The sequence below is a fragment of the Dermacentor andersoni genome, chromosome 1 (genome assembly GCF_023375885.2).
Source record: "Dermacentor andersoni chromosome 1, qqDerAnde1_hic_scaffold, whole genome shotgun sequence".
Lineage (NCBI taxonomy): Eukaryota > Metazoa > Arthropoda > Arachnida > Ixodida > Ixodidae > Dermacentor > Dermacentor andersoni.
Window position 1 is genome coordinate 65,335,839 of NC_092814.1, and position 26,221 is coordinate 65,362,059.

General features: G+C 44.1%; 1 protein-coding gene across 3 annotated transcripts in view; it reads right to left on the reverse strand.

The window, feature by feature from the left end:
* Positions 1-26,221, reverse strand: part of Rab3GAP1 (RAB3 GTPase activating protein subunit 1) — a 330,004-nt gene that overhangs the window by 294,920 nt on the left and 8,863 nt on the right. For all 3 annotated transcript variants that reach the window (XM_050190865.2, XM_050190864.2, XM_055061565.2), the window contains exons 5-8: positions 13,341-13,422; positions 9,648-9,767; positions 2,682-2,847; positions 1,325-1,427 (exon numbers count right to left, since the gene is read on the reverse strand). In XM_050190865.2, the coding sequence (XP_050046822.1) occupies positions 1,325-1,427; positions 2,682-2,847; positions 9,648-9,767; positions 13,341-13,422 (471 nt within the window). The remainder of the gene's footprint in view (positions 1-1,324; positions 1,428-2,681; positions 2,848-9,647; positions 9,768-13,340; positions 13,423-26,221) is intronic.

Consider the following 26,221-nt stretch of genomic DNA (forward strand, 5'->3'; position numbering starts at 1 on the left):
GTCTCACAAAGTTTCTTCAACTGCAACTGCTCTCTACTCCTTGTCACATACTCTCACCAAATCCACGCTGTACAGAAAAAGCTACAGGCCACATCAACACATCAGACAAAAGGTTCCTCCATTGCACGCCCAAAAACCCTCCCCAATATGCTGACTCAATAGAAGCTTCACCTAAGGATCAGTGGCACACAATGGGCAAGGCCGCCTTTCTTCTCGGAAGACACAGCCAGCTCTCATTACATTGGCACTATCGTTTCGCATCGAGTGAACAATCATCAGCTTTTATCCCGATGACGTCATGTGCAGGACCCTGCTGGTGCCATGACTCACAAAGAACGGAGTGGATAAGTCTGGAGTGAGGCATGGGATTGTTTTTTAAATTTATGGCTTCCCCGCCGCGTGTAATGCTGCCATGTTTGCCAAAGATGATCCCTGCAATATTTTGTGCATGATGCATGTATTTATTTAAACACTATTCGAAATGTCAGAAGTAGTTTAGAGGCTCTTTAGTACCAGTGCCCCGAAAGCACATTAAAAGCAACTACCTTGCATGTGACATAATTGCATCAATGAACTACTCCCATGTGCAAGCGAATCCTGTAAACCAATGCATGATCAACAGCTTGAACATAATATAGACTACTGAATAGGCACACAAAACTTAATAACCAGCTATAAGCCTAGCTTATATAATGTAGGCCCTTCCATATACTGTGCACAGGATACATGCTGTGAAAATATCATTACGTGTTTGTAGATTATTCACTCCTATCTACAGCCAATAAGGTTTCAATTTGTGCATGAATTTCCTTCCAAGCCCTCATGTCAACCATAATTTGCCCCTTGAATACAGAACACGACCACATGAAATTAACTTGACAATTGTTGATTGATACATAAGGTTTAACATCTCAAAGCAACAGTGGGCCTATGAGAGCCATAGTGGAGGGATCCACTGACCACCTGAGGTTCATTAAAAGGCACCTAAATCTAAGCGAATGAGCATTTTTGTATATCGCCCCCATAGAAATGCAGCCACTGCAGCCAGGAATTGAATGCCCGGCCTTGTGCTTAGTAGCAGAATGCCATCACCACTGAGAATCAACATACGAAATGGTGGAAACAATAGTTTGTAGTAAAATGTGACAAGAAATATTACACTTTTTAAACAGAGCGTGCCATCTGCTACACTTGGAAATTGCTTAAAGTTAAGCCAAATTATGTAGCACTTATGTCTATTAACACCAATCAACTAATCATGGAGCTAGAGAAATATCTACTCCAGAATCAAGTGAGCAATCACAATAGGCAAGGGCAGACATACCAGGCGGAAGCTGAGGCCATGAAGCAGGAGACCAATCTTGAAGTATGTAGGTAAACCGAATGGTTAGTTGAATAGGTGCTGGACTTTGTTGTGAGGCATAGGACTACAAAAAAGAGAGAAAGCGAAACTGGAGGTCATACTTGTTTAAAAAGCTTTCCCACAAAAAAATAATAATAAACCTCTTACCAACAGGCACGATAAACAGATGCTATGTTAGGTTAGGCCAGGTTATGCTAGATTAGAATAGGTTAGGTAATCAAGGAGGTCACCTAAAGATTTCTCAGAATAAGCCTATGTGGTTCACCTGGGACTGGTACGTTGCTTTACTGCTAGACGGCTAGACAGTATCAGTTATCAGCTAATCTGCAGGTTTCATTGTCAAGAAAAAAAAGTTGCAGCTTCGCCCGAAAGGCAAAGCATCGATTGCAATCGCAAATTAGTGAACAGCTAACTATATGAAGTAAGGATAGTAGTGCTATCAGCCGTATCAACTTGTAAACATAGGAATAGTAATTAAATTAACAAGCATGGTGCCATGCACGCACAAGGAAACATGAACACATCTCACTTGATCACCATGGAAACTCGCTGTGAAAATGCTGGAGTAATGAAGCACGGCAGCAGTAGCGAGCGAAATGACCTTCACACTGCCGCTGCAGCACATTCCCAATTTAGAATTTAAAATTCGGTGCTGGGTACCATGACAAGCCAAGAGCGTAAGTAAACTTCTAGATCATAAGGCTACAATCTTCATAAATCTTTTCATGAACTCCAGGCATCTATGCATCAGTTATCCCAGTCAAGTTTATACAGTGCGTTATTCCTGCTCCATGGATGTGCCGCTCTTGTGTGAATTAACCACTTGATTTTGCTAGAACTCGTAGCTTCACCTGCAAATGTTTGTTTTAGCATACTGTGCATCTTCATTAGTGTTCCACCCTGCCAGAAACAAAATTTCAGTTATTCTTAGTGCTTGCAAGTCACTCATCGCAATGTGAATTAGAATCAACATTACACAAGTGTACATTCTGAATAAATATTTTTACTCTCACCAACAAAAACTTTTAAATTAGCTTATTACTGATATTGTAGCATTATCGAGTGACAAAGTACTGTACCACTCTCTGCCAAGGTAGAGCAGAATATTCCTGGGAACAATTGCATTTCCCCTTGTATTACCTAGCAGCACTTTGTTCTAACAACAGTGCTGCAGTCTCACTGCATGAAATGGGCAGAGATTGCACAAAGTGTGGGTCTGAGCATATTTTGTTTGCTTTTTATTTTCTACTGCTTTCCGATATCATACCATCCATAAAATGCAATGCTCAGTCCAAATTCTGTATTCATGTTATCTTACCAGCTTTCCTTTGAAGAGTGACAAGAGGCCAGACACATTGCTGCAGGGCTTTGGGACATGGTTAAGATGCACCATCTCAAAGTGCGTCGTCAGTCCACCCCCAACACATATGCCAAAGCACAGTCGCTCTTGAGGGTGGTGAACCTGCACAAAAGCTGGCAGTGGACTGCCAGCCACTTACTCAAAACACTGCTCTACTCACTGTTGCAATCACTAGTGGTACGTCACAAGTCATACCTTGTGAGGGCAAACACTGTTTCACCATGGTCACAGTGCCTACACGTCATACGGCCAATTTCAGGCACTCACATGTAGCTTTTGAATAATAAAGTGCATTCTAGAAGGCAATTTTCAAAGCAACTTTCATAATTACATTGTCGCTAAAATGTTGCCAATGGTTCTGTCGCATCGCTAAAAAGATGTCACCAGTCACTAAATTCAAAATTTGTGGTAAAACAGACAAGATAGTCGCTAAATCTAGAAACAAAATCCCTATAATGGCAACACTGCTAACTACTACACTTAGTGAAGTGCATTCCCATAATATTTCTGGTAGAAAGAGAAAGCTAGCCGCAGTACAATGAAACAGTTGAGTTATCAGAATTCGATGCGCACATTACAATTAAGTATACGGCTGTAAAAACCAAAACATCGACACTTATTTATTGTATTGAGTTTGAAGATAGGTCGTGTCAGGATGATTTCGCATGTTATGGTGTTACAGACAGCGCCTCTAAAGCCTGAACTCAAGAGTGAAAATTATGCAGATGCCACAGACTGTGGGAATAGATGTAAGTGAAGCTTTCTTTACTGTTTGCATTCATTGACGATATTTGGCAATGTTGATGGCCTACCTTTCCCTTCTCCCGTGATCCTTTCATGTATGCAAGCTGCCACGAGTGAAGAGTGGCAAGGCTATTATTCAGCCATTTCATTAGGACATTGCCTTTACGCATTTTCTGTCTTCTCTTTCTACCATACTATCTCCCCTCTGGGCTGTTAAATGCGAGTAGAAAAACAAGTGCTGCTGCTTCTGCAATGCTTTTGTGTGGGGCTAATGTGTAAGTACAGCTGTCCAGAGGGCATTGTGTCGATGGCCAGGGAGTTTCAGAGGGCACTATGACAACAACCAGAGAGCTTCAGAGAGCATTGTGGCAATGCCTATGAAGTTCTTGTTGGAAAAGGATCGTCCCTACCATGTACATTACACATGTTCTCAATCACCCCTCGACACGGCATGCAAGACAGCAACAGCAGCAGTGGAAAAGTCAAGAGAAAAGGCAAAGAAAGCTTCACTTTTAAAAACAATTTGTCTACCTCAGCGTCATGAAAATTTCACAATGCCAGCCCTTCCCCATCTCTTTGAATCCCCCTTCCCTCTCCCCCATGCATGGTAGCAAACAATACCTTTTCTGGTTAACCTCACGACCTTTCCTATGTTTCTCACTCTATCACACACAACGCAAGGCATGATATGGTGTACAATAACTTTTTTTAATGTTACACCTAATTTCACAAGTACAGAAACATTTTGTGGGTAATTTAGAGAAAGCACGCATTATTTTTGCAGCATTTATTGTTGAATCAAGAAGCACAAATTGGGGCAGGTCTAAAATTTACAGAACATTTAGCTTTGTTCACTGCCATTTTATTACCTGATATTGGCAGTCTGAATCATAAATAATTGGACAAAAGTGCCTTGTTCTGCAGAAAACACAATAGGAAGAAAGAAATTGGCAATGCACCCATCCTTTGGAAGAAACTGGTGATTTTAATGTGACTAGCATTCTTTCTTACGATGGTGAAACTAACGAAACACAGACAAAATTGTGTAGTGTGTTTAAGTGCAGAGTGTTTATTATTAAGTGCTCAAGTAGCTTTTATGGCCTGCTTTCTATATACATTTTCCTATATACAATAATGTATGTTATATATATATACAAACTATATGCACATTATATACATTCATACATATTGAGACGAAGTGTTCAGTGGTTTGGCAGCATTCGTAGACAGTACTGCATCGTCTTCTCATCCATTGGCGATAACGGTGAGCAGAGCGATGGATAGAGAAGTACAATGCATACGTGGGAGACCCAAATTGTCTTAATTCCCAGTGCTCGTTTGCTTCTTTGGCGCAGTGCTGGCACATGACTTCCCAAGTTCTCTTCAACTGAGCAGCACGGGCCTCCACTGTCGCCTCCACTATGCAGCAGTGGAGCCTTCTTCTCCTCTTCGAGCTTGCTTGTGGGCACAGTATCTTTCTACGGTGACTAACAGGTAAGTTTGCTTACTTTTGAACTCACACCTTTCTTTTGGGGTAACTGGGAAAGAAAGTAGTGAGTTCAGAAGTGAGCAAACTGCTTCATTTCCATGACCCTGTTAAAGTGTCAATGAAAGATGGACGGCCCCACCATCACCAGCATGTCGTGCGAGAGCAGAACCGTCTGTACCACTCAGGCGGCGGATTTGTTTCACCGGGGCTGGGGAGTGGCCTTTCTCTGGCTGAAGTGCACTGTTGCACGCTTTCTTGCCCGGGAGAACAGAAACACAGACAGTGGAAAGTGCGTGAAGTATCCTAAGAATGCTAATCGCATAAGGTAACATCCTAAATTTAAGAAAATGGCACTTCTGTCTTGTTATATTCTGTAAATGCCATATTTTTGTGGGCCATCTAAAAATATAAATGATGGTTCATTAGACAGCAGGAGCCATAGCAGGGAGTTCAGTGAAACAACCAATTATGCAAGAAAAAAAAAATTCAGAGTTGGGTCACTGCTCTACCCACTGTCACTGATGCGCAGTAGATCATCACTACAATGCACACCTTAGAATGAAGGGCAACTGATGTTCCGAGAGCATTTCTTCCTATACAAAAGTGCCACAGGAGTGCTGGACATGAGGCTTTCACTGCACTGCTATGTAACTCTTCCTACAGTGTTTTCCAGCTAAGCGCTGCATACTTCGAGTAAAAGTTTATGCTGCATGTGGGCATTTCTTCAAGAGAATGGACCTGTTTCAGTGGTGCAGCAAAAGCTTACTTCATCCCGGCAGATTCGGTTTATGCTGCATAGCTGCAGCTATGCTAGCCAATGAAGACACATTATTACAACCGGGCTTTAATAGTGTATCAAAATACACTCGCAGTCGCAGCAGCTCTGCACTTGAGGTCCATATTATGTACGGCCCCTTTCTACATTTACAGCCCCTTCCTCCATTTACAGTATCTTCCAGCTGGTGCTCCATGTGTGTGACAGCGCAACCCACGGAACTTGTTACACTAATAAAAACTCTCTGTAATAGCTGCGTGTTTCTTTGGCTACGATGCAACCACAATGCAGCATCAACTTGCCAGATCAACATGCCCTGTCACTATTATTATCCTTCACAGCTACATACAAAATGCTTCACATATGGCAAGCCCTGCATATAAACAAATGTAGTGCTGTAGAAGTTCGCACTGTCTCGCAAATGCATGCGAGGCTAAGCGTGCGCTCGTATTGAGCCAAAAGGCAATGTTAAGAGCAATTCACCAATCAATTCCTTTATTATGATGATTCAAAACAGCATTATTGTGCAAGAAAGCTGACTTCCAGCGCTGCAAAGAGCACAATAATTTTGTGGGGAACCAAGTTAAATGAATTTGCCACTTGGGCAGTTTAATCAGTCATTATTAAGTACTTTACTCACTAAAATAAAAAATTCCCTTACTCAAGACTTTTTCAGCTGCTCAGAATTTACTTGACTTTTGCAGGCTTTTCAGGCTTTCCAGGTCATTAGACACCCTATGCCCAGACCCTCTATCAAGAGTTGTGGTGTTTCGTTTGTCTTGGTTCTTGTACAGGAAGCATAGTGGTTTATGCGAACCACCCCAAGCAACACACCCCTGGAAAGTTGGAGGCCTGGCCGGGGGGGGGGCTGCTTGTACCAGTCTTATAAACCAGTTGGTGTCCAGTGGTGGAATCGAACCCCTCACCTACCGCAGCCGAGTCGGGTGCCTTAAATACTGAGCCATGACTGTGCAGGCTATTGTGCACAACTTTGGCTTTATGCTCAAGTGTGTTTGAAGTGGTTCTGCCATTAATGCATACAGAGTTTCCTCATCAAAGCCTTTGTCAATACCCACCACCAATGCATACAGCCTTGTTTCTTGTCAGGCAGTTTGCGATTTGTTGGGCACACCCTGGACTGATGTCCACACATACTGCAGTTGCGAAAAATCATTCACACGTGACGGCAGTTGTCAGCTATGTGCAAGTATCCGCCACAAGGCTGGCCAGTGTCTGAGGGCTTCCTAGCCAGCCTTGTTACCTGCACAACCCCAGCGCCATCTGTATGAAACTGGTGCACTCCGAGTATTGCTCTTTGTTGTGGATGTGCCGAAAAAATGGCATGTCAATGGCAGCATGTATGGCTGCCAGGACAAACTCTTCTGTATCCTTTAATGGCAGTATGCAACCAGTGAGTAGGTGATGCGATCTGTTCTCGCCTTAAACTCGGCACATAATTTGGTCTCGAATCATTCGCTCCAGCATGGTGCTGATGTTGCAGCTCTTGGCCAAGTGACACAATTTCACTGTGAACTCTAGCAAAGCTTCTCTTTCCTTTTGGACCTGCATAAGGAAATATATCTAGGGGATATCTCATTGAGCTTCGGTGTGTAATGGCTTTGCAAGTACTCAACGATGTCCCTGTACTCTAGCTCTTTTACATGCTTTGGATGGCACCGCTCTTGAAGAATTTTGGCTGCACTACCAAAGAGCAAGGCCATAAGCAAGGCATATCTCCTTGCCAAGTCAGAGTTCATCTGCTTCGAAAGACACTGCCAGGAGAATCTGGTACATTTTACAGGCTCTGTCTGTTTCTACAAAGTCCAGAGCAGAGTCAAGGAGGAGACGGCGTCACTTAGCCTGTCATTCAAATCCCATCCTCGTTGCCACTGATATGTAACGAACCCCACACTGATAAAAAAGAAAAGAGGTTTATGTAGCATTTCGTCTTCGTATACATTGCTTGTGTGATGTGACCGCTCACTGTCAGGCATGAAAAGCAAGAAGCTCATCATTTCCGGTGATCACTACACAGCTCTAAAGCAACTGAAAATTTCACAATTTACTGTAGCAAGCAGCTTCCTTTTTCTTTTTTATTACAGTCAGCAAGTGTAAATCTTGAATGCTGTACAAAGAAAGCCTAAGCACAGCCCTCCTAAGCTTTTCATTTGTAAAAAAACACAAGGCAACAAGCTTGTGGCAATGCCTTAAGTAAGTATTGGCTACCAGGCCTTCTTAAATATTGTTGTGAATACAAGCTTTCAAAACTACTTCCATATCCATCTCAGTGCATCAGTCTAAAACTTATAACAATGTCATTCAATAAACCTTGATGTCAGAATGAAGCACACAATGACACCAATTTATTCAGCAATATACATATACAGTATACCCTTGTTACGTTGACCTCAATATGGGAAAAGAAATTCGTTATAAGCAGTATTTCACTAAAAGCAAAGAAGCCTTAATACAGTCATAGTTATAAAGGAAGTGCACTCCAATAGTGCGAAACTCGTAGAATATATGTTAGAACAAAGCCATGCTCAATAGTAGCAATATGAAAGCATTTTATTTTGGAGCAAAGAGGAGATTAGTGTTTGATGAGCATTTCTTCCAGGCACCAGCAGTCCATCTTTTAAAGCATGTGCGCACTTCTTTTAACACTCCCTTCAATGCCACTGCTCTCCAGTTTGTTTTGAAGAAAATGAACAATGACTGGTTTCACAAAGTTATTTGTGAGGTTATTATGCAAAGTTATTTATCCACCACATCATCCTCATCATCATCACCCAAACCATTGTCAATTTCTGCATCTGTGACAAGAGCAAATAAGACAGCCTCCACATTGGAAAAAGCATACAACGCAAAATCACCCTTGAGGTCTTCACTGACAAGTTGGTGTACACGCTTGTACAGCTCCCCACCTATGCTACACTAAGCTATCCTGCAAGGGTTTTCCACTTTGCACACCGTTCTAAGCAGAGTCTAGGGCTGCTCCATTTTGAATAATCAACTATAAGGCATCACAAAAGCCTTTAAATAAATGGTAACTCAAACAAAACCATTTCACTGCAACAGAAGTTCATAAGAAAGGTGAACATTTCAACCCAGGACCTGTTGCTACAGCTCTACTCCAGGACAAACATTTGTGTGACACAGCCAAAAATGACGCCAAGTGCTTCAAGCTATATCTAGGATAACAAATACATTTTGGGTGCTTCAAAGCACTCAAAGCCCAAGGTTTCCAGTGGCAAAAATTAAGAGGAATGTCAACAGGCATAGGCATCTGTGTGCGAGTTTATGCCCAGTAAAAATTGAACCTTTCCTTTTTCTGTTGAACATGCACTGCATGTAGGAGAGCGAGCAACGTTCGACACAGGAATGTGCCAGTGTAATGACTAGGCCCCCACAAGCCCAGACATGACAGAGTAACGACCACACATACTTCAGCCGACAGTTCTTTCCCTCTACTGAATGACAGTGTTCCTGGGAAAGCAAAAAGTGGTGGCTCACTGGTAGAGCAGCCATCACCTTCACCTTTTATTATTGAGCAGCTTTTGGAGCTGACCATTTTTTACGTAACAATGTAAACAAATGTCTTTTTGTTGTTCAACGCCCCCTTGCCACTGTCCAGGTCTTCTCTGCTGACTTGGTCAAGAGCCAGGCCATTAGGCCAATGCTACTCCTGGAACTGCATAGGCCCTTGCAACACTGTCAACACGCCAGAAAAGTCACTTGCAGAGCATTGAGGTTTAGTAGAAAGCACAACTTTTAGACACCTCAATACACTGCAGTGTAAAATTTGCTTGGGCACTTTGTTGTACTGTGCTTCAAAAAAGAACTTTCTACAGAAATTAAAGTATATTGAATGACAATGAAAATAAAGAAAACAAATTTAAGAAATCAAGGAGCTTACCACTTTGAGTTGTTTAGAGCTACAGAAACAGAACTGACAAGAAGTTTCGTTCTGTCGTCACTTGAGATAGCTTCCTCTTCACTGCTTGGTGCTATTACTAGAAAGTCTCGCAAGCCAAACCTAGGAGAAACAATAATTTTTATACTTTGATGCAGCATGTTTATCATCCTTACACCATTCCTAGTACAGGCACCTTACCCCAGGTGCACTAATGTAAACAAGGGTCGATGTGTGCACATGTGAAATTTGGACACCGTAATTTGTGAGGAGCATGCTGAGTGCGAAGAAGTGCAGGCTATACAAGCTTTTCCTAAATGGACCTTTTCTTTCCACAAAAATTTCTATGCACAATATGTAATATTACCCACTTGTACCTTCATACATTGATTTAAAGGATGTAAGCCATTTATTTACTCATTCTGGATTTTGCGACTGGGGCAAATCGCTCAATGACAGTCAGATTCGCTCAAAATCATGTGCATGCTTTCATGAAGTCTCGCTGATTTATAAAACTATCCAACACAAAAAAAAAAAAATTACCCTGCTTTTTCAGCTTTTGCGCTAGCCCAGCAGACATGTGAAGAGAACACCAGCGGAGTTGGATGGTGAGGACAATGAGGACGTGTATTCGCTAAGGCTTTCAGCGCAGATGTTCATCTCTCATGACCACAGTATAAGGCTGTCCTGTATTTACGTGCGCACCCCTTTGCCCAAGGGTACAACGTAATCCTGCCTGATAGCACTTCCCAACTCACTGAAGCACAAACACCCACATTCATTTGGACTATATTACTCACACCTGGGCCCTTGGAACTCACAGGGCCTCACTCACACAAATTCACAAACACATCTGAGACTGATAGAATGAAATCATGAGTTCGAAACTTGTAGCAGCAGGCACTCACTCACATTACATTCACACCCGTTCACACACACTACCACTGACTTCCATTTATGTACACTCAGATTTATAGTATTTTCACTCATGTTTACGTACTCACTGATACATTCACACTCGCATCCGCTGACATTCGATGGCACTCTTAAGGTTTTTCAGCTCCACTCACACTCACAGCATTCACATTCAAACTCATATGTACCTACTCCCACTCCCCAGTGTTCACTCACATTCATACTTACAACTACCCATACTCAACAGCACTTAGTCTTGCTCATGCCCATGCGCTCTTTCTAATAAAAACTCGTGTTCACACCCACTAATGCACTCCAGTTTGTACATTTATCTACTCACACCCTTCAGCCCACCTTCACACTCACACCTGTGAAATGAGTACCAGCACGAGTGACTGTAGTCATGAGTGAGTATGCTGACCTAGATTGTGCCACAGAAAAACTTGGACACAGGTGTGACGAGTGTTCTGCATGCCAAACATCTTGGAAGCTAGTGACCTTGAATAAAGCACCCATTAAAAAAAAAAGAGGCTTATACAATTTACTATGAATCCTGGCCGCTTACATTTGCAATATTTGATTTATTGGACACCAATCTATTGTTGGAATGCCCTCAGTCAAGCTCACTATTTCCAGCGGATACCGAAAAATTCGCAGAGCATTGTATGCATCCTGCAGCAGTTGTGGCTTATAGAAAAACATTTTCTTGGGCGAGTTGGTTCATAACTGAGAAGGAAAACAGAAGTTCGAAAGAAACAAGGACAAGATGAACACACAGGACTGGTGTTTCAAGGCAAAGGTTAAGCGCCAGTCCTGTGTACTCATCTTGTCCTCGTTTCTTTCAAGCTTCTGTTTTCCTTCTCAAAAGTTGTGGGTTCCGCTCCTACTGGTGGCAAATTGTCTTTTCTTTCAATTTTATTTTCCTCTTCCTTATTATTTATACATTTCAATTAAAGAGGCACATTTAATTTCCCCAATGCTTTGCTTCGCTTCATTGTGTGTTGGCTTCATGTGGAATCACACGTGATTCAGATGCACTTAAACTCCCTCAAGATTCGCACAAACTCCAGTTCAGTGGAACTCCCTCAAACTCGGACTCGTGCCCACTTATACTCACCTCTACTCACTAGAGTCACACCTGCTTGGACTCACTTCAACTCACTCAGACTCATACCTGCTTGGAATCCTCTCAACTCGCTCACACTCAACTCCCTTAGGACACACTCGAGCTCGCTCAGACTGAGACTCATGGGTCGGTCTGAGTAGGAGTTGACTCATGAGCGAGTGTGACTGGACACAGGTATGAATGCTAGAGAGTGCCGGTGACTGCGAGTAAATGCAAGTACTATAAACTTCAGTATCTTTGAGTGCGAACGTGAATGAGTGGTTGTTAGTGTGAGTAGACATAAATATGAATAAATGTGATTATCTGTTAGAAGTTGTGGGGATGCGCGACTCTCACGCATCCCCTGATATGCTGTTTTCCCGCACGGCTTGCGTGGCCTGGCGCCCGCGGCGCTCGGAGTGGTACAAGCGCGGTGCGAGAGATGGCGCGACCGTCGCGGCGGGGTTACTCGGGCGCTGAGGGACAAGGCGCTGACTTTTTCCCGGCGGGCCGGCGAACAGCGTGGACATTCCGCGCGCGCTGCGACGATGCTTCTGCAAGACCGCCTCGCGTGGCCGCCTTCGAACGTGCCACCATTCGCGTGACTGTACACGCGAACGACCAGGCATTGGGATCCAGCATGGGGCGAATATATTCGCTCGCAATGCGGTCGCGGTAAGTCGGACCTTCTAGATTTGTCGCGCGCCCATCGGCATGTTTTGGGGATAGCAACTCGGCTAGCAGGCATTGATCTATGAAAGGTGCAATAAATGCCCTTGTGATTGTTTGCACTACTGTGTTGTCATTCCTTTGTCCCAAGAGTACGGAGGAGAAACCCCGTATCTCCCACAAAGTGGACATGAGTATGAATGTGAGCAAGTGACGAAGTGCAGGAGTGGATGCCAGTATTAAAGTGAGAGAGTGCCAATGAGTGTGAGAGGGCATGAGTATGAATGCAAGTGAATGCCGTTAAGTGTGAGTGGACACGAGTATGAACGCAAGTACGTGCTGGTTAAAAAAAAATTTAATTCTGGGGTTTTACATGCCAAAGCCATGATCTGATTATGAGGCATGCCGTAGTGGGAGACTGTGGTTTAATTTTGACCACCTGGGGATCTTTAATGTGCACCCAATGCATGACACAGAGGGCAAGTAGGTGCTGAGGTGAGTGGAAGTATGAGCATAAGTGGACGTGAATATGAATGTGAGCAGAGGCCTTTAACTGCATGTGGAAACACAAGTAATTCCCAGCGAGTGTAGGTTGGTATGAGTAGTAACTGCAGAGTGAGCGCCGATGAGCTTGGGTGGAGATGAGTGTGAATGTGAGTAAGTGCATATCCTAAAACAAAATATTGGTGAGTGTGAGAGGGTGTCCCCCCCTATTCTACAAACTTATGCTACTAATAGTGGCCTAGACTGTACCATGCTTGGAAACAGCTGTCAAGAAAAGCAATTCACACAGTAACAGCCACACCATCACATCTAACTTCTGCAAACTGCAACAAGGCAAAGGTTTCACCAACATTCAACATTTGTTCAACTGAATGTCAAGGCGTTTTCAAAATATAAATAGAAAAAGCAATAAATATCACAAAACGCCGGAAATACACAATGAAAGCAAACTCGTTGAATAAATTAGGCAACACTGCAAGAAAATGAGTTCAAAAGTTGCTCACCATCGAACCAAATAATGAGCCCTAGGCGGAAAATCATTGCCTAAAGCCATCATGTCCTCTAGGGCAAAGGGGACTGGCTCATCTGAGATCATGTTCAAGAAAAAAAAAGAAATTAACAGGTATTATATATATCTGAAAAGTTGATACCTATTTTTCTTGTATGTTCACAAACTGTTCAGTGATTTGTGTAAAGAAACCTTTTCCCAAGTGAGAGGAAATGAAAATTTTTCTGCTGTGCACACAATGCCATGCCAGTTAACTACAGGCAGGCAGCGCAGCTTTGAAATCATTATTATTTGCACAAAACACAAACACTACACAAACAAGTAACAGCAGGCATCATGAAAGGGATGTCATACCCATATGCTTAAAGAGAAATAAAAAGAAAGGAGAGGAAAGAAAGCACAGCTCAACACATCACATCATACAGAGAGCTACAGACAAGAAATTAATGTAGCTAAAAGATTTCTATAGAGCCTGGCACTGAATTGAGGCCCTAGCTTTTAGGGGACAAGAAGTCAGTGAGTTAGGTTTATGGAAGTTGTGGGAGTTCCAAGTGAGCTCACAAAGTACAAGCAGTTAAACTTGCTCAGCAGCAGACAGCAAAGACTGCTAAAAGGTGTGGATAGCAAAAGTATGCTTTAGAGTGCTTTTCATCATCTGCCACAAGCTAGGCACAAAGGGCTCAGCACTTGACATTGTTAATGCAAATTATACAGGGTGTCCCAACTAACTTGGACCAAGATTTTGAAAATACCTATGCGTTCTTCAGAACAGAAATTGCATGGATGTTGTTAGCGTTTATCTAAACTTACAGTACCATTCTTTTGCTAGTCTTTTTTTTGAGTAATTAGCAGAGATAAATTAATGAACTTTTTAAATATAGCTTGAAACGATCAAGCGTCAATAGGAAAGTTGTGGAACTTCACAAATATTGCCCAACCCAGGTACTTCCAATGAGATAGACTAAGCATGGCCGTTTTTATTTGAGAAAAACGAAAGTCCGCGGAGTTTAAAAAATACCATGTGACAGCGCGCTCTGTGCGCCCGAATGCGCCGCAATTACAGTGCTCTCATGAGTGATTTGTAAAAACATCGCCAGCACCGCGCCTTCCCTTCTTACAAGGAAGGGCTTTAACCTTTGTTCAGCTCTGACATTACCAGCAGCGGCTGGCGACGGCGCTCTGAAAAAGCGCTTCGTCAGCAGCCGCTCGCGCCTGTCGCCGAAGAACGCGCCGTCATCAGCCGTTTATTCCGATATGATGAGAAGAGCAATTTTTTTTCCAGCGTTCAAGTCGATGCGGAATAGAAAAAATTACCGACGATTACGTTACTTCCTAATGCGAAATTTGAGCGCAGCAAATAAGCTGTTTCACCTTTTCGATAGATTGAGGCAAAGAAATCGAGCAACACATGTATGCGCTATCACAGAATTTTTTTTTTATTTTTCACACGTATTCCTTTAACAAAGACTCCACTAACAGTTCTTGACAGTCATGAAGGAAGCTTTGTGGTCGGAGAAATAGACTGATATATGTTCGACTTGGTACACCAATGCTTGATTCTCAAAGACGAGATCTATACAAGTGCCTCGCGAGGTTGTCACAGCCGTGGGACGCGTTACGAGCGAGAGGAACGGGATGTTCTCCCGCATAAGTGTTAGGAAATTGCTGTTTGTCTTTATGTCAAGCCGCCACCGATCTGGCTCTCTGATTGCCACCGCACAGGGCGAACGGCAGCGGCAATTTCGGCTCGGGCGGTGCACATATACAGATCCGCCGCCACCGATCTGGCTCTCTGATTGCCACCGCACAGGGGTTGCATTGGAGGAGGAGCGAAGAAAGGAATTAAGTTCGAGCCGGCGCTTTGACAACCGGAGACTCGCAGGAAGAGGGGGGAGGGGGGCGGCGTGTACACCCAGCGGCAAACGATGGGGGCAGAAGCGCGCGCAGCAAGCGGACAACACGATAAAGGGAGGAGGGAAGAGATAGCAGCGACTGACTGATGCCGCTGACGCCGATAGTGAGTCAACCCCAGCTGCGGAGTTGGTTTCAGGGACAACGCCGCCGATGCCGACACAAACAATATGATACCCTCGCTTCCGCAGCGCTAAGAACCAGGTCTAGCCGTGGGAAGGTAGTCACGTATTCGTCGACGTGCCGGGGCCTACGTGAAATAACCGGCGCGTCGGCAACTGAAGAGCACCCTATCCGCCACACAAGAACAGGGGGGGGGGGGACCCTTTCCTCCTCTTTCTGCATGGCGGCGACGGTGTTCTATGCAGTCACGTTATCTTGACTCTCTAGCGGCGTCAGCGGCATCCAGCGGTATCAGTCGGTCGCTGCTAGCGCTGGGGGGATGAAAGGGGGGCGGAGCTGGTTACGAGGCCGACGACAACGCCGACGACGACGCGAAACCCAGGAACGGACGCCAAAGAGCTGCGCTCTAAAAATACACACAAAGCATGCATTATACATCTGGAACCTGTGCGAGAGAGAGCATCATTTGTTACAACGCCGCTTTTCTTCCAAGCTGTGCCAGCAGCTAGATGCATGTGAGCTCGACTGCTTACTACTGTCGTGCCGTACAACAGTTTCGAAGAATTTGTTTGCAGTGCCTAAAGCATGCCGTACTCAAGCGAGCAGAAGGCAAACATGGTCTTAGCCTTGGGAGCGGCAAGGGGCGACAAGAGGAAAGCTGCCAAGGTATACCAAAATTGGCTATGTGCAATGTGCGACCTAGCGCGAACACAATTATGAGGAGTTACTTGACGCTGAAAAAAACAGGTAGCTTCAAGAAGACACGGCACAGAAAGGGGACCATCAGAGAAGAGGCTGAAAGAGACATTTTGGCTTTCATGACTGCAAACTCTCATTCCAGTGTGCATGATGTGAGTGGTTAGGTCGGCATTTCAAAGTCTTCAGTGTCAAGAGTTCTTAGGAAGGCTGAAATGCATCCGTATCACTTCCAACTGCATCAAAAGCTGCAAGAAAGAGACTTTCAATGGCGGCTTGATTTCTCAAATTGTATCCTTGTGAACAGTGACGAAATAATGGATTTTGTTGACAAAGTGCTCTGGACAGATGAGGCAACCTTCTGTAGAAATTCTCAAGTCAACATCCATAATGCGCATTACTGGAGCGATACGAACCCGCATTGGGTGGTGCAGACCAGACACCCGTACCAATGGTCATTCAGTGTGTGGTGTGGTATCTTTGATGGAAGAATAATTGGCCCCATATTTTTTTACCACATGCTCACTGCTCAGCGGTACGTGAACAACATCTTGGAAGGCCCAGTCGAAGATTTTCGCTGTGATCTTCCTCTTGCGTTTTTAAAACGAACTTGGTATCAGCACGACAGTGCACCAGCTCCCAGCAGCAGCCTTGCTCGAGCCTGGCTTGAGGAAGCCTTCAAACGCCAGTGGATCGGGTGGCATGGACCAGTGGCAAGGCCTGCGAGGTCACAGGACTTGACACCTCTTGTCTTCTTGCCAAGATGTCAACATGATGTCAACATGATGTCAACATGTGAAAGACCGAGTGTACCGCAAACCTACAACTACACCAGAAGCGCTAAAGGCAGAGATTGCTGAGGCCTGCGGCGAGATACCGTCTTGTGTCATCAAAAAAGCTACATCGAACGTGCTGAAAGGGTGCCAATACTGCATTATGGCAGAGGGCGACTTGTTTGAACACATTCTTTAGACAGACATCACAGCAAATAAATCTCTACAACCGTTATCCATGAAAAGAGCCGTCTGTGTGAAACTTTTGTACGACATGGAAAACGCACGTAAGTAATATGAAATTACAAATTCTCTGCCGACAAGGAATGGACAGGAAGCTAAAAACCAACCTTCCGTGTCAGTTTACAATTCTTCCTCTGGCGACAACCATCGTAATTCACACGACGTTATCAAGCTTGTTATAATGCGTGTTTGCTTGTTGGGGTCTTGCTCCCAAATTCAAACTCATGAGCTGGTCATTCTTCCTCCGCATCCATACTACTAGCATGAGAGTGCAATTATCGCCGCAGAAACGGGGGCTGCGCTGTATTTCAACTGCCGCCCGAACCCACTGGCGTTTATCTCGGAACCAAGCACAACGCGAAGCTCTGTCGTGGGCAGCACGAAAGGCGCGAAGCGAGCGATGTGTTTTACAAAGCACGGTTGAGAGCGCTGTAATCGTGGTGCATTCGGGCGCACAGAGCACTCTGTAACGTGGTATTTTTAAAACTCCGGGGGCTTTCGTTTTTCCCGAATAAAAACGGCCACGCTAAGTCTATGTCGTTGTAAGTGCCTGGGTTGGGCAATATTTGTGGAGCTCCACAACTTTCCTATTGGCACCTGAACGTTTCAAGCTATATTTAAAAAGGTAATTTTTATCTCGGCTAATTACTCAAAAAAATACAAGCAATAATATGGTACTGTAAGTTTGGATAAACGCTAATAACATCCATGCGATTTCTATTCTGAAGAACGCATAGGTTTTTTTCAAAATCTTGGTCTAAGTAAGCTGGGACACTCTGTATATGGGTAACTTGAGTAGGGCCCTTGTACAGTGGCTATAATCATTAGAAAAGATTGATGTAGGACACAATTCTCTGGTGACATATTCATCAGGGCGAGAGCACTGTAGATGGTTGCATACAAGCAGCCACGCATCATCAAATTTATATGATGTATTGGTCATTAAAGCCAACTTTATGTTCATCTTGAGGACAAAGCGGCAACCAAGGAAAAGCAAGCATATTTCTGCTTTGTCAAGGGTGCCTAAACATGAGAGCTGCGCCGCCTTGGCCCAACGCTTGTGCGCATGTTTGAGTTGCGAGAGAAAAATCTGGGGACTGCACCTAGGTACTACAGAGGAGGAGATGCATTGCTCCATTCATCCCTAGCCAATGTAAATGCGCACTATGCGAGAACTGGCACTTCCATCCAAATGGGATCACAGCGGCCGATACAGAGTCCTAATGGAGAAGCATACAATACAACAAATTCGCAGTAACACCATGCCATTATTCATTAATATGCGGCCATTAAAGTGGCATATACCCAAGCGCCTCTCCCATGCTGAGTCGCTCCACTCTCCTAGGCAAGAACGCTTCCTGTCAGGCCTGGCAGTGAAGCATAGGTAAAAAACAACCACTGCAGAAGTCCAAAGAGGGAAATGATAATAATAATGCAGATTAAGAAAAAAAAAAGAAAGACCAAAACCTGTAGAGCACACGATTCAAACTACAGACCTCTCACTCATGAGTGTAGTGCTGTGACCGCTATGCCCTGTAACACACGTGGAAAGAGAGCTTATTCCGGAGTATTTATATGTTGTCGCATAGTGCACCTCGGCTAGGGACAAAAGGAGCAAAGCATGCCCTCCTCCATAATACCTAGGTGCAGTCCCCAGATTTTTCTCTCGCAACTCATGTATGCTCAAAAGAGTCAGGCAAGTGCAGCGTATCTCTCACATGTCTGGGTGCTTGACAAAACAGAAATGTGCAATAGAAGAAGTAAAAAAGGACAAACACTGGCACTACTCCCAACTAACAAATATTTATTACAAGATAACAGTACATATGTAGTCCCATATATACTGCTAAATGGCAGTGTGGCATGAGACATTTCTAGCACTTTCATAGCCCGCAAGGTGTCAGTTGTTCTTTCTGTGTCCCTCTTGTGTGGCCGTTACCATGTGGAGCCGACCAGCAGGTGCCCTATATCAGGCTGAGGGAGCACGCAGATGGAACTCTAAACCAGGTGCTTGAACAAGCATGAGTGCTTTCATGCGAAATGTGAAACCCATGTTTAGTTTTTGATGGCATGCAAGCATACGAATATGAATCGCTGCGCCATGCGCATCGCACCTGTGGCTTAGTGGCCAGTTGACAACAGTTAACATCACACCTGCAACAATGCAATCCCATTGCAGGGGCACATGTCAAATAATGGAAGCTTATCATATCCTTAGAAAGGGTGATGAATGCGTTATCTGTGCCTGTCTCATTGCAAAAAAAAAAAAAATTCCCTGAAGGCACCTGATAAGCTGCTAGGTTTTGGGGGGGTATGCTTTTTCCCTTTCCTTTTCATGTGGTTTTATTTATCTTTTTAACAAGCTGTAGTGTTAGTGCAGGCACGATTATGCTTGTATGACTATATATATGTACTGTTTTCTTCTAATAAATCTGTGTTTGTTGTGAGTAGCAGCGTTGTTTGCCCATTCTTCATTCGTCCCTTGTCGCTTGGCATTTGGTCTTCAAGATGAATGCACAGTCAACGCCCGATTTTTCGGACTCCAAAGGGACCACAAAGAATGTCTGAAAAATCATGAATGCATGCCTTTTGAGGGCATTGACAGGATGCACATTTTTGTGGGGGATTCGGGCAGAATCGAGTTTTGTCATCCACTGCAAAAAATTCCCCATGGACGTCCCCCACTCACACGGGCATGACAACTGGGAAAGGTGATCAGTATCAGCAGACTACTCTGGCAGCTTCTACTCTCAACACTACTTTTCATTTTGTTAAAATTCATCTCATCGTACACTTCAGATGCAGTGTCCTAAGGGCACAGGAATTGTTAGACCAGAGAAAAAAAAGTGAAGTGACATTGTCGCTTAATTTGGCCATTGCAGTGGCGCACGTGTAACATGCCTTCACAAATGTGACTGGGCCACCAACCACAACAACGAAACAATTACAATATGGTTGCCACCCTCTGAAGCAGCAACTTGGTTAAGGTTAGACACCAGTATGAAATTCCGCTCCCTCCCCCACGAAGTGGGGATTGAGTGTTCCGTCTGGACATATAGTCCCCTCTCCCCGGGGATACGCAGCCGTGTCACGCTATCTCGGAAAACCATGACGTTGTTGTCATGTGGTGTGCACTCCCCGCGCCAACAGCCAGGATCTCTTTCCCGTGTGAATACACCTTTACTGCCCCTAAGGGCTCAAAGCACCACAAGCACATCCAAAATAGCACTAAAGGCCTGCCAGTACACTTATTAGGCAGACTGGTGTTCGTACTGTGACAGGAAATGGAGGGCGCATGTGTGCATAAATTCGGAAAAAGTTGGAGGACGCTTAAGCTTCGTCTTTAGGAGTGGAATGCGATAGCATTCAAAGATCCCTAACTGCTTCTCACACTTCCCAGTAACTGCAGCGTACGTAACCGTAATGTTTACCGGGAAACGCTCGCAGCGAACGCTATATACAAAGGCGGGCTTTCTGGTAGAAACGCAGCCTCTTGCATGGGCCGCAATTCGGCGGAGGCGAACACCATCTGGAAGTGTTTCAAGGAAGCGGGCACGCCGCTCCATGGACTCCCGAGATATTTACATGCTGGCGTGCGTAAATGCAGACACCGTTTCTGGTCTATGAATTGTAGAAACGCTGGAAATGGGGTTTGTATGAACTTTCGCATAACAGAATTATGTTTTCTCGTACATTCAAATCACAATCCCAGAGCTATCATGTCTGTAGGTTGTGTGTATGTTGCAGTTTGATTTTTCCATGTATTTTGGCTTGAGAAATTTAATTAGTTCAGTCAATTCCTTTCGTCACATGGAAGGCCTGGGTATGCGTGGTTCGAAAATATTTTTGCCGAAACGACGTCCGACACTGGATTTTCTGCGACACGGGCTCCTTAACGCTATCGCGCAAATACATAGCTGTCCCATGGAGGTGGCCCCTTTTCACTCTTGGTATGCTTCACCGCAATGCATTGCATAGGCTTCACCGCGTAACACCGCTGTATTGCGGCGAAGCTAACGTTTGAAAACTGACATCACGCAACGCTTGACTTGCTATGCAGTTCGAATCATACGGCGAAGATGACGAAAGCGCTGTCGGCGCCATTGCTAACCGCGGGGAATCTTTTCAATGGAAGATGTTATGCAGAGACCATTGACAATGTAATCAAATAGCCTGATCAGACGAACGAACAAGCGAGCCACAGCATCCCCCTCCTCCCTCTGGCCCGCCCCTACAATTCGGTTGCCCGGAAGCACTCGTCCTTTCCTTCGGCGCCTTCCCACGAAGAACGAGCGGCAGCCTCTCCTTCTACTTCCATTGGTCCTTCCTTTAGTCCTCCCCGGTACCTCGCCTGTCTGAGAGGACACGCCCTTGACCTTGCCTTTCCGCGAAAAACGAAGAAGCAAGCAACAGCCTCCCTCCTCTTCCCTCTGGGCCCCTCCCCGCAGCTCGGTTGCCCGAGAGCGCGCGTCCTTTCCTTCGGCACCTTCCCATTACGAACGGGCGACAGCCTCACCTCGTCCTCCCACCGTTATTTCCCGGCATACAATAATTACTAGAGGGAACTCTGGCGCTAGTGTCTATGGAAACTCTATGGTTGAACCAGCATGGCTATTATGGGAAGTGCATGGATTTGCCTAAACTTCGTCTTTCTGGCTTCAAACGGCTTCGTGACTTTGAATATTCACCATTTTCAACGATGCACTGCATAATAAATAATTACATAAACATTATTAAAATTTCCGATGGCAGGATGCAAACGCACGACCTCTAGCACAGACGCCCGATATTAAAACTATTACACCATGGTTGCATGTATCAACAAGTGACATATAGCACCCTTATGAATTTATTGGGGGCAAGCCAGTGCCTTGAGACGCTTGGCACATTTCAATTTGGCCACCTCAACAAGCTGAACCGTTGCAATTAGTAGCAACTGTGTGCGTTTGCAGTGTCTTCTGCACTTCGAAAAGTATAGACTGCTCTGAAACTTACGACAATGAAGGCATACAAAGCGTAATAAACGAATCCACCAGAATGTCTGAATCCACAAGCACGAAGATCAGACAAATCCATGCACTTCCCATTATTCCCATGGTGGCTCCACGACTGCAGCTCCAAAGTTCTCTCTAGCAGATTGTAGGAAGCTCTATGCTTCCCGGTACGTACCGGTACCTTGCTTGTCCAAGAGAAAGCTCCCTTTCCCTCGCCTTCCGCAAAGAATAAACATGCGAGTGACAGCCTCCCCTCCTCCTCCCTTTGGGCCCCTCCCGGCAACTCGCTTGCCCAAGAGCACGAGCCCTTTCCCTTGCCTTGTTGCAGTGCCGCCTCTTCCCCGCAACTCAGTCGAGCGAGAGTTCCCGTGACGCCCCCTCCCCCTCTCCTCTACCACGATCCTCTTCGCAACTTGGTTACTCGAGAGCATGTGCCCATTCCCTAGGTTCGCTACCTCGCCTTTCCTCACTCAAGTCCGACCACCATCCCCTGACCAGCGTAGTACCTACCAAGAAAATGGCCGAAAGAGCCAATGAAAGCTACTGGCCTTAAAACACAGCAGTGAACAGCAAGAAGCTTGGTAGCACACATCGAAGCAGCTAGACCTAGGGTGGCCGCGGTGCCAGTGCTAGCAGATCGGCATGCGAAAGCGTTGACTCGAAGCTGCGAGATAATCAAAATGACGGCGGTAGTAACTTCGACTAACGCCGTTTCAGCTCTGTGGTCACAGAAAGAAGTCCGGGAAATCAGACAGCATAAGGTTTCGTCAAACTTCCTTATACATTGGCTTTATTGGTACCACGAAGCCATCTGAATTATTGGGCATGTCTGAAAAATCGGCCGTCCGAAAAATTGGTCAGTGACTGTATCCCAACTTGCCTAGGTTTCAGTTCTTGTGCACCGCATTCTGCTGCCAATGGTGTCATGGAACCACTAAAATATTAGACTTCTTCCTTGTGAGATGATTTCACAAGCCACCTTAAATATTTTGCACAATATAGGTGAGTCATAAATGGCACTGGACAACCTGCTAAGGTGTTTCACAGCAATTGCTGAAGATAGCCTCTGTCAGTGTCATTGTCAGTTGGCAAATGCATTCCAGTGCCACGCCAATGTATATCAGTTTCACAAATTTTTACAATGCCATATATTGGGAATCTTCCATTTTCTGGTAAAACACGATAATGCTAGTTTTTTCTACCCTCACTAAGTTCTGTGAAAATCTGGTCAAGTCCAATTTCTTCCTGAAGTTCACCCTAAAGTGTATTCTCTCAAGTACGAGTTTAAAGAATATCTGATTTAACATTGCCCTGAGAACTCAACGGCCAGCACTAGCCAGCACTCATGCGCTGGCTAGTAAGCCAGTAAGCCAGCACTCATGTGCTGGCTTACTGGCAGGATGCCACAGCCCACAGCCCCAACACAGTGAATACAGCACTGATATCACTCTGTATGCAAACGGTAGATGTGAACGAAGGCACATTCAAAGCCCTGACAGGTCTATGATGGATACAGAAATGACCAAAATGCAAATTATAATGTATGCAAACAAGGGCTTGTAAGTACAACCATAATACGTTTTGCGAAGTTATTGCGTAGTTTTGCAAAGCTATTGGTTGTATTTTTTCTTCTTTTTCCCTTTGTTAAGTACAGAGAACAAAGGGATCGCAAAAAGACACCTCTATTTGTTTTTATGTGGCTTGTTTAAGAAGTGCGAATAATGCCTGCCAATGAAGATTTGCAAAAACAAGTTCGTCACATGACTTGCGAGCAGCTCTCTCTCAATTTATGTTGCCATGAGTGATCACGCTTGTTTAAAGAAAATGCTTGTACGCAAAAGGAGACTACTGCCTGTGTTAGTTTGTGAAATGCCAAGAAGATATCGAACTTTCAGCTACCAGCAAACAAAAATCCTGTTTTCTCTCCGGCTTTTCTCTATGAAAATAACACCAGATTTTTAGCACTCGAATTTTCAAAAACGTAAAATCTGAAACCAAGCACCAAACGTACATTGTATTGAGAGAGCATGCTGTACTTAAAGCTCTGGGCAAAATGTAGCGGTTGCTTTGCCATCATGAACTGAAGCATCTGAAAAGCCTTCGTGAAATCCAAGTACGATTAACCTAGATGAAATTTTTGTCACTTGGTGCAGGCCTGCAGGGCATACTTCTTTTTTTTTTTTCACCAAAGGCAGAAACTTTTTCATAACTATAAATTGGCAGACAGGCAGATTCTATTTTTTCAGTGGACAGCTGTGATATCCTCAGTAGCTACTCAAAGCTCCTCCTGCCATTGTAGGCCCAACAGAGACAATCTATGTGGGACAAGGCCCTTTTATCAGCTTCTAGCTTCAAAGTAGGCTCTTAGTTTCAATAAGTACATCATTAGACTGCACTGAACATGGGAAGCCCAGCACTGCTTGATGAGTCACTCAATAATCTGTCTTCAGCTCAGCCCTCAGGGAACATGCACCAAAAGCAATGCAGAGAGAGCAACGTCCATGAAGCCCTAACTGCAAGCTGCTAGATGATGCAGTCATCCACAGTTATATCGAGCTATTGATGTTACTTCAGACAACTGAAGAATCCTCTAGCCTAGAACACTCCAGAATACACCATGATTAGAAAGGAGGTGCTTAAACTAGGCCAAAAATGCCTAAGCCTATACTAAAAGCAGTATGGGATGCCCTGGAAAAACACCCAACCAGTGAGAATGGAAGGTGATTAAAATGTATGGACTTGCTGCTGAGGGTAATATGCAACAGCTTCTGACTTAGATGGAGAAATATTAAGGCTAATTTCATTGAGGCATTCCACTACTGCATCCAAGGCAACATACAATAATATTCCACTTCTATGGTAAAGCATGTGAAGGGTCAGCTGTCAAAAGGCAATACCATCCATGTGAACTGCAACACCTAAGGTGAGTAATCTAGCTCTGGCAGATGACTAGGTGAACAAACACACACAGTTAAGAAAAAATGGTAAGAAAACAACGCCTTGAGAATCTCCACAAGTAACAGCAAGAGAGTTACTTAGCAAATCGCTAATGCACATATTCATTATATGGTATGACATTGTCAAAAGTAGTCCAAGACATAATGGCATACAGAATGGCTTTGAGAATGACCACTTGAGGAAGACAATGTATGCACAGAGGTGGGCGTACTGAGCCAACTCCCACAAGTATATGTCTGCAATAGAGTTTTGCAATTTACAAGAGCTGAATAGCTATTACAGATTAACTCCTCATGACAAGCTTAAAAAGAAATGCCACCAGTTTTTGTGCCTAGAGGCAGACATTTCATCCCTGCTACATTTTAGTCTAGCTGGGCATTGCAAGTCATTGGACAGATATCACGCATATTAAACATGGCACCACGCAATCACAAAGATGAGTCTTTTGTGCCTTTATAACATTTCCCAGCAGCAGTGTGAAGCTACACAATGAACAAGCACAAAGTAGTTGTGTAGTATTTCCCAACATGCTGAAAGTTGGGATGTGGGGCGGAAAGGTCAAATTTTGAACCGACATGTCAAATTTAACAAAATTCAGTAGGGGGCTTTGTCTTCTGTCGTTCGTACATGTAGTAAATTTGATTACCCTAGCACAAATAGGAAAAAAGTTATGCATGTCCAACTGAGTGTATGAGTATGACAGCTTAGGAAAACTATCATTTAAAAATTATAAAGTGAGAAGAAATTTTTTTATTTTGAGATATTGATTCGTATGCGATGGAACACATTCGCACTTCAGTTACTTTCATGCTTCAATGCAGAAAACAGCATTTTGTTAAAAAAAGTAACAGGAATAAAGTAATTTTTACAGCAAGTTTGACTATGTATATCACGAAACTGTTTCCATCCTTACAATTCATTTTAAGTGGATATGCCTTGCAAGCTGTCCAGCTTCAATTTGTAAATTTCACTATGAGCCATAAAGTAATTACTTGAAACTTAATTACTAAAATTGTGTTACTTAGTCTATGTGAATTCTGATTTCACATGCAAGTAATGTCTACCACCTCGAGTAATCCAATTCAAGGGCAGGAATTGTGCTATTTTCTACAATATTTTAAGATTCTGCATAGTTTAAAAAAAAAAGAAGCATCTGGCATAAAGAGTATGTCCTGAAA